At 29.1% G+C, this 8,798-nt stretch overlaps 1 protein-coding gene across 1 annotated transcript; it reads right to left on the reverse strand.

Annotated features, from left to right (window-relative positions):
* Window positions 1–2,404: 2,404 nt before the first annotated feature.
* On the reverse strand, window positions 2,405–7,611 carry LOC136781578 (uncharacterized). The gene is made up of 14 exons (XM_066740469.1): window positions 7,476–7,611; window positions 7,188–7,262; window positions 6,812–6,925; window positions 6,557–6,682; window positions 6,289–6,411; window positions 5,731–5,841; window positions 5,511–5,585; window positions 5,276–5,371; window positions 5,066–5,174; window positions 4,870–4,979; window positions 3,800–4,789; window positions 2,861–3,694; window positions 2,633–2,791; window positions 2,405–2,472 (listed from the first exon to the last, which is right to left on the reverse strand). Exons 1-14 carry the CDS (start codon window positions 7,609–7,611, stop codon window positions 2,405–2,407), a joined length of 3,126 nt encoding a protein of 1,041 aa, XP_066596566.1.
* Between the last annotated feature and the right edge of the window lie 1,187 nt (window positions 7,612–8,798).

Genomic DNA, 8,798 nt, shown 5'->3' on the forward strand with positions numbered 1-8,798 from the left:
CAGGTAAACCTTAAAAAGATTCATTTTGACGTATGGTTCGAGAGAATGGAGACATACTCTAAAGGTGATAAATTATAAAATATACAGTTTTTTCTCTAGCCGTTAGAGATTAAAAATTTGCATGATTTAGATCAAAATTAAGGATGATGTATGTAATATGTTATTTGAAATAAGACGTAGACTGTACGGACCATAAATATACCACTGTATAACAGCATACACTTGGATACAAAGTGAAATATCAGGACCGATTTCTGAGATGTAATGGTATATAGGCGGTCCACATTGAAAGTTGATACTTCCCTTAGTTTTTGAAATATCAATTGCTTATATATGTCGTTCAAGAGTAATTAATTGCATTAACTTTTTTTTTGAAATATGTTTTAAAAATATTAGTCTGCTCCTACACCTTTTGCTCATACATTGCTGGACACAGGTAGATTATACAAAGCTATGTGTATGTACGTATTGTTTAAGAGAATAAAGGTATTTTCTAAATAGTAAACTATCAAACAAACCATTTTCTCTCAATTTACTACAGATTAAAAGACTGCATGATTTAGACAAAAATTACGACTAATGTAAGTAAAAAGTTGTTTGAAATACGACACAGACTCTGTGGACCACAAATATACCATTCTATATCAGCATGCGCTTACATATACAGTAAAATATGAGAACCGACCATCAATATCGAAAAATTAATAGTCTATATGTATTGGTCACACCAGATGTAAATGCATTGACATAGTTTTAGATATATATGTAGACAACATTAATGTGCCCTCACATCCTACTGACACTGTGCTAGATACAGATAATCGTCAAAAATATGTGTTGGACGTATGGTTGTAGTTATAAAGGCACTCTCCAACTGCAATGAATTTTAAAGCATATAGTTTTCAACCAATCCTTTAAAAATTGAAAATCTGCATGAGTTGAATCTAAATTTCGACTGATGTAAACTAATATTAATTGTAATAGGAGCTATGCTTTCTGGACCTAAATATACCATAGTACATTAGCATGTATTTAGTAATTGAGTTAAATGTGAGAATCATATTTAATTCAGAATTTGAAATATTGTTGTTAGTCTCCCAGTATTTTCCATTCAATGTAAAATTTTTTCATTTTTGGTAGTCGATGCGTACGTTATTATAGGTAGTTAAATAAAAACACAGTAGCTTCAAATGCTTTGGAAAAAATAATAGAAGATTTATTGAATTATAATGTTAATAAAACAATTATAACACTTTGAATATTATAATAAAAATAGTACTTAATGTATCTTAATTCTAATTTTGTTTTAACATTAATTATTCTTTCTAATTTGATTGTGGACCCAAGTTTTTATTGTTGCATAATTCCTGTTAAACATATCTGGATAATCGCATTTCAATTTTTTTATTTCTATGAAAGAAGGTAACCTTTTTTCTTTTATATGATTGGCAAATACATTTCCTGCGATTTTTTTCTCTTGCGCACTCCATTTTCTTCGAGTACATTTACCATATGGGGATGCTATAGGGATGCAAGGGAAAAGAGGTTGGAATGCAATTTTTACTAGATGTTAATAATTTTTGAAGATAGTCGAGTATTTCTCAAATAAAACGTTTCTGAGCGTATTTTTTTTCACAAAAGTGAATAGAAAGATTTACAAATTTCTCATATATGATAAGAGATCTATTTGCCCTTGCAAGAATGAATATATGTGACGTCAATGTTGTTATTATTTTCTAAACGGGCTCATAAAAAAAAACATCGGCGACCATTATTAATACTTTTAAGGTCAAATGAATAGATTACTTAATGTATTAACCTCGCCATTTTTTGAGATCATTATTCTCAGAAACGATTTACTATTGATGTTCTCGATCTTCTTCAAACTTTTCCAACATTCTAGATGTTAGGACTGAAATATATAGGGTATGTAAAAAGTCCTGGACTACCTAAATACTTTCAAAATTAAACGTTTTAGTTAAAATTGTTCAAGTCGTAATTTTATAGTATTTTTATATATCAATTAGACAGTGTCTTCTCAAGTTTAGTTTTAAGTAGAGTGTGAAAAGTCATGTGAATGTAATTCTGAGTTTTTAAGGAAATCCCCTATTTTTTTGCACATTCATGTGGCATATCTAAATAGACTTTCAAATGTTTTCTCTAATTTAATTATTCATCCTATTGTTCACTAATATTTCAATTTGAAATCGCATTTAGATATTGGTTTGTCTGAAATAAAGTGCATGACTGCTACAGAAACTTACTCATCATCGCTCACCTTTCTATAACTTCTAATCGAAATATCTAGAAAAAGGCTAGAAGAAGTGATAAATGGATATAGTTATTTAACAATCTCTAAAGATAATAGTTATAAGACCATGTAATAAGAAATATGTATTCCATTTTAAAAACTAATAGATGACCTTAACATGACTTTCATCACTCCATTTAATGTAAAACTGAAGCCGCCATCTAATACATATTTAAACTTATTAGAAAGTATTTTTAATACTTGTAGTTTAAAACACTTAGTTTTGAAAATATTTAGAAGTTCTCAAGATTTTCACACTCATCGCACTTATTATTTTCTTTCTTATCAATAAAATGATTAAACAACAGTCTTTCAACATACTAGATCTCTTCTTCTTTTGCTCCGGCTGCTTTTTCTTGCGTATACTTGGGCTCACGTTGAAATTATCATTAGTTTCTTTGGATCTCTCAAGAGAATTGTCACGAAAATCTATAGATTCATCAATTTGTTCGATGTTTGAATTAAGAGAATGTGAATGAACTAAAAATAAAAAGGTATTAAAAATATGTTATGTAATTTTTAAATATATATTAACAAATTAATACTAACCATCAGTTTTATCTATAGTAATGTTATCATCTGACTCACTATTGCTATCTTCACTTTCATCATTACTTCCATTCTTCCCTTGTACAATTTCAAGCAGTTTAGAAATGTTCAATATTTGCCTGCTTAAAACCGGTTGTCGGTAATATTCTTTATGGATTTTTTCCGCATGACCCATGAAATTAGCTACATCGCATATTTCATCATCACGTAATTGCAATGTAGAACACATTGTAGCGAAGTGCTTTCTTAAATTTGTCCCACGAAGCGTCTCGGGATTCGAAATTCCACAACTCTCAGAATATTTTACTAAAAGAGGATAAGCTCTTAAATAACGATAATCCCCTTTCAGCACGCCAGGAATACCAAAGAGGTAAGGATTTTTGTGATTAACTTTTGCTTCTTGTCGGTATCTTAAAACTAACTTTAAGTATTTATATGTTGTTTTTTTATGTAATAATACTGGTACTGATGAGCCAAGTTTTCCACGAATTGTAAACTGTACATATTTAGATCCTTCAATTTTCTGCTCTTTACTCAGTTTCTTATACGATTCACCTATTGTTTGCTCACTTAGTTGCTCACAGTTATCAAAATCATTTACCAAAGAACGTTCGATTTCGCCTGCTCGACGTTTATTAAACATTTGTATAAATATTAAACAGCATTCAGATAAAGTTTTCCATGCCTTGAACGAAAATTTATTTATTAACTCATCATAAGAGTCTTTTGTTTGTTTAGTGATATAATTTAATAACTTTTGAATATCAAGATTGGATGGTAAAATTTTTTTAGTTTGTCTTCTTCTTTTAAATTGAGTCTCTACCGCAACTCTTGCTATTGATGATGAATAATCTTCATTCAACAATTTTAAAAAACACTCTGCCTTTTCTAGTTTTTGTTAATCTTCTCTTTGAATATAAATTGTTATGGCCCTCTTACACACTTGTTTCAATAGTGTACCTAGAGAGGTAGCTAAAGAAGGAGTTTTAAAATCCGTTCTATCGTCATTTATACCTGCTAAAGTCTGAATTGCTTGAACGGAAATTTTATAGTTTGATGGAGTTAGCACAGAAAAGAAATCATCGATATTATTATCTAATTTTTTCACTTCAATTAAAAAACGACCTAGTTGTCGGAGCTTTTGCCTGATCATGTCGTAAAAGTGTGGATCCTTATATTTGTCGCACAATTTGTTACCGAACTCTATGCACAGTTCGTCAAATCGAATGCATTTAGATATGTCATCGTCCCTAATTGTGGGGAAAACACGTCTTTTTAAAATACGGCATGCTACTTCATGTATGCGACCTGCGACTTCTCTAGACTTGGACAATAAATTTTTGCTATTTTTTAAATGTTTTTTATTACATCTTTTAAAGTGGTGGCGAAGACTTGACTTAGAATAAGTTCCCCTACAACTTGGGCACACAGCAAAATCAGTTGCATTTTTTTTGTATTTGCTGTTCGGTCGTCTCATAACTTTGAGCTCTCCAGTATTGACGGAGGAATTTGTGTTAAACAAAAATTGACCTTTCTTACGAATATTTCTTATAATTTGTTTGCGTTCTAGACGCCCTTTAGGTATAAGCATTAACGTTTTAATTTCTTGAACATCCGAATGTTTTCTCATTAAATGACGACTCAACTTTGTCTGTTCTGAGTTGCAATATATGCAAAAATCTTTTTTTGTTCTGCATTTAGCTATTTCCACAGTCATTTGTTCATCATTAGGAACTAAACATTTTGAAGTATTTATCGACGTTGAAAGATCCAATGTTGAATTCTTCTGGCTCTCATTGGCATTCGAAAATTGTGTAGAATTGTTATTACAGGGATCATAATTTTCATCATTTTCTGAATTAGAAGTACTTGGTTTATAAGATGAATCACTATCTACATCGGACGTGTTTTCCTCATTCTCCAAAGTTTCTATAGGATTGAGAATATTCAATTAATATATTTTGTATTTAATTTAATTAGGTTACAGCAATTCCTTAAAATTAATATACCATCTTCACGTATTTTTGACAGTGAAAATTGCGGAGGAAATGATGCGTCTTCTTCACTGTTTCTATAGGAGCTCCTTATTACTGTATCTTCGATTATAGTAAGATCCTTTCTATAAATTAACAGTTTTAAATATATTAAATAAATAGAATCCTTTTTATTAAAATGAGAGCAATTATTAGAAATGCTGAGTATTACCGAACGTTGTCAGATAATCTATCTGGTAATGTGCAGTCATTATTTTCAGCTACAATTAAATTATCAAAATCACTCCATAGATTACAATTAAAACTAAATTCCTCTAAATCTAAAAAATAAAAAATTATAAGAATTTCTGGAAAATATAAAAAAGCGAATTTAAAAATAAATATAATATAATACAACTTTTTTCAAAATGAAACGACCCACAAGTTAAATCTTTCAAATTATCCTCAGATTTATTTAAATTATACAATAAATTATATTTATCTATAATTTCAATATTTTCCGCGCTTTTTGGATCCTCTGAAATAGTTAAATTGAATTAAGTATAAATACAAATATGGCTTTATAAAAGTTAAAGTAACCTATATCAACGTTGAAAGAAAATTTTTTACCTTTAGCTCCCTCTGGCTCAATAGTCAAATTTCTATTTCTTTCAAACCCTCTGGATTGTCACTCCTGTCAATGAACTGTGGTTCTTCACTACAATTTTTAGTGACAATAGAAGTAATACACTCTGCAAAAATAAAAATTTCTTTTTTTAATGAATTACATAAGTATGAGGAAGTTAGTTAAATCAAAAACAATTATACAAGGAGTAAGTTAACCGTTTCAGCAATGGCATGTATTTGATGGAGGTACTAGTTCAAAATGATTCATACCTGCTTTCTGGATATCACAGTGACCATTATTAGTTTTATTTATGCTGCTGATTTCTCCATTAATACAATTACTATCCTTCGTAGAAGTTGAATTTTCAGCTTTCGATAGGTCTGTGGAGTCACAGACTAAAAGCAATTTTACTATACAACGAAGAGTGCAAAAGAAAATTTTCTAATTGTTTTATGTTTAGAATGAATATAACCAGAAGCGAATAAAGTTTGACTGTACTATAATCTATCATAAAGTATTAAATTGACAACTATTGTAATATAATAAAAAGAATTTCAGTGTAACACTTAGTCAGGATTACAGAGAGTATGGCATCTTCAAATGATTTGGCAAAGTTAATGTGCTCCAGTAATAATTTGTAAAATTCCTTTTAAGTAATTTTTATTTAAAAAATATAAAAATGATTATTTGGAGACACTCATCATTCCTTACAAGCACTGTCTATTAACCACTGGAGAAATCATGGTCTCTTTCAATTTAGAGGCCAAATGTATATTTTTAAATTCATTACAAGTAATCAATATTAGCGTTGAATGAAAATTTCTTACCTTTAGCTCCCTTTGGCTTAATTTTCAAATTTCTATTCCTTTCAAATCCCTCTGGATTGTCACTCCTGTCAATGAACTGTGGTTCTTCACTACAATTTTTAGTGACAATAGAAGTAATACACTCTGCAAAAATAAAAATTTCTTTTTTTAATGAATTACATAACTATGAGGAAGTTATTTAAATCAAAAACAATTATACAAGGAGTAAGTTAACCGTTTCAGCAATGGCATGTATTTGATGGAGGTACTAGTTCAAAATGATTCATACCTGCTTTCTGAATATCACAGTGACCATTATTAGTTTTATTTATGCTGCTGATTTCTCCATTAATACAATTACTATCCTTCGTAGAAGTTGAATTTTCAGCTTTCGATAGGTCTGTGGAGTCAGAGGCTAAAAACAATTTTGCTATACAACAAGTAAGATAAAAGTGAATTTTCTAATTGCTGCTGTTCAAAATAATGAAAATAAACAGTAAGAAATAAATTTATTAGTGTTGAAAAGAATGCAAATATATATTACCAGCAATCTTTTTGAATTTTATTGTCAGTTTCTTATTGTGAGTTACTGGCCTTTTCCTTTTTAATGATTTACTATTATCCTTATTTTCAAAGTCTTTGGTCACTTGAATTGCATCTAGAAAACATATATTAAATAATAAATATTCCCTATATTGATTATTTCTTATCAACACTTTCCTGTACTTTCAAACTTTACACAAAATGTTATTTTGAATGTTAAATTTCTTAATTTCAATTGAGTCTCTGCATGCATATAATTTGGATCATTTTTAAAATAAGTTACAGATTTTCTGGGATAGCTACATTAAATTTGTAAATACACTTCATAGGTCTTAGAAAATATGAAAGAGGAATTTAATTTGATTTTTTTCACTTACTTTTATTATTGTAACGTTTCTTCGCTCCTTGATTTTCCAAGTGCAATTTAATCTTTTGTAGCTTATTGTAAGAATCTGTAAAGAGTTTTAAATCACAAATTAGCAATTGAGTATTAATAGAGCATATGCAGCCCATTTTACTATGGTTCAATTTTATAGTTTGCTGACACACATTGCAGTTTTCATAACTTGACTTTTATATATAATTGAATTTTTCATTAATTAAACATAATATAAACGAACCATAATAAAAAATAAGATGCTCTTTATTTTAATTTCTTTACGTACCATCATAGCTGATTACTTCTCCGTAATAGCGATTTCCATTCTTGTATTTAATAGATGTATTATTTGTTTTTACTATTATATCAGTTTTTTTACAGACATAATAAACACCATCGGAGAATAATACTAGCGCATACATTATTTAATTTGATGATTTACTGTAATCACTGCAAAATAAATCATTCGCAAAACTTTGGAACACTTTTCGCAAATTGATAAACGTCTAAAATGGCCGTCTAAAAGAAGGATCTGGAAGGACCCGAGCACGTGCACTGTGATCGAAAAGAGCCGGTTATCTTGAAATCAAAGGAGAGATCGTGGATTAGATATACTTAATAATTGTTACCAATCTAAAAAGAAAACCACTGTTAATTTTGCATTAAAAAGTTGGCAAACATTAATTTTCTGCTTTTTCGCATTTAAGGCCAGCGATATGATCAGAAATCAGTAGGCAAATTCTGAAAATCTTATCGATAAATTTCGATATCATTAGGCCAAAGTTATCGATAAATATCGGAACATGTAATGATAAATGCGTACCTTTATATATGTATCGTTTTCGGTCAGCACTGACACCAAAAATTAATGCTAAAGTTACAGAATACGATGTCTGTTGTTTCATGTGCATCATAATAAGCAAAAATCTTATAATCGTAAATTGTGGTTAGCAATCTTTTAAATTTTTAAGCGCTCTCTAGTACATAAGATACCCGATTTTTTATCGTACAATGGGCCTTATAATCGGTGAAACATTCGGAAATGCAGGGCTGAAAATGTAAAAATTTGAAAACAAGACAGCAATTATCATTATAAGTAGACGGAAATTTCCTAGATAATATTGAACACACACAAACATGGTTTCGCCGGTATTGTACTAAATATTCGTCCATATTCGGTAGATTTTTTCAATAAGCGCTTAGTTTTAGAGACGCTTAGTATTTGTAAACATTTTTTTTCTTTGATAATCTAAATTTCTTTGATACACGAGTTGTTTAAAACGCTTAGTATTTGTGGTACTGAAATATACCGATTTATAAATAACTGTGAAATGCGTTCATAAAATATTTGGTATCACATACATTTTGTAATAAACGTGTAAACATTAATATTTCTCATATAAGGAATTAATGTATATTAATTTTAAAGTTATGTATATTATAATGGTATTATATTTTATAGTTAGAAATATGGCTCTCGTATTTAACATTACATATAAACTATGAAATTCTTGATATATCTCATAATATTTAGCATACATGATAAAAATATATATATATTATGTCAGCTAATGACGATGTAGATTAATATATACTAATATATACGTAT

Source organism: Prorops nasuta, unplaced genomic scaffold (genome assembly GCF_024137725.1).
Source record: "Prorops nasuta isolate Cenicafe-Biocafe unplaced genomic scaffold, Cenicafe_Pnas_1.2 PNAS00023, whole genome shotgun sequence".
NCBI lineage: Eukaryota > Metazoa > Arthropoda > Insecta > Hymenoptera > Bethylidae > Prorops > Prorops nasuta.

What these genes read in the sequence shown, in the direction of transcription:
- LOC136781578 (XM_066740469.1), bottom strand. Translation starts at nt 7,611, where the DNA reads ATGTATGCGCTAGTATTATTCTCCGATGGTGTTTATTATGTCTGTAAA. An exon ending in AAAATTCAAAAAGATTGCTG is followed by an intron (nt 6,683 to 6,811) that starts GTAATATATATT and finishes AATTGTTTTTAG; the next exon opens with CCTCTGACTCCACAGACCTA. An exon ending in TACACTATTGAAACAAGTGT is followed by an intron (nt 3,695 to 3,799) that starts GTAAGAGGGCCA and finishes CATCATCAATAG; the next exon opens with CAAGAGTTGCGGTAGAGACT.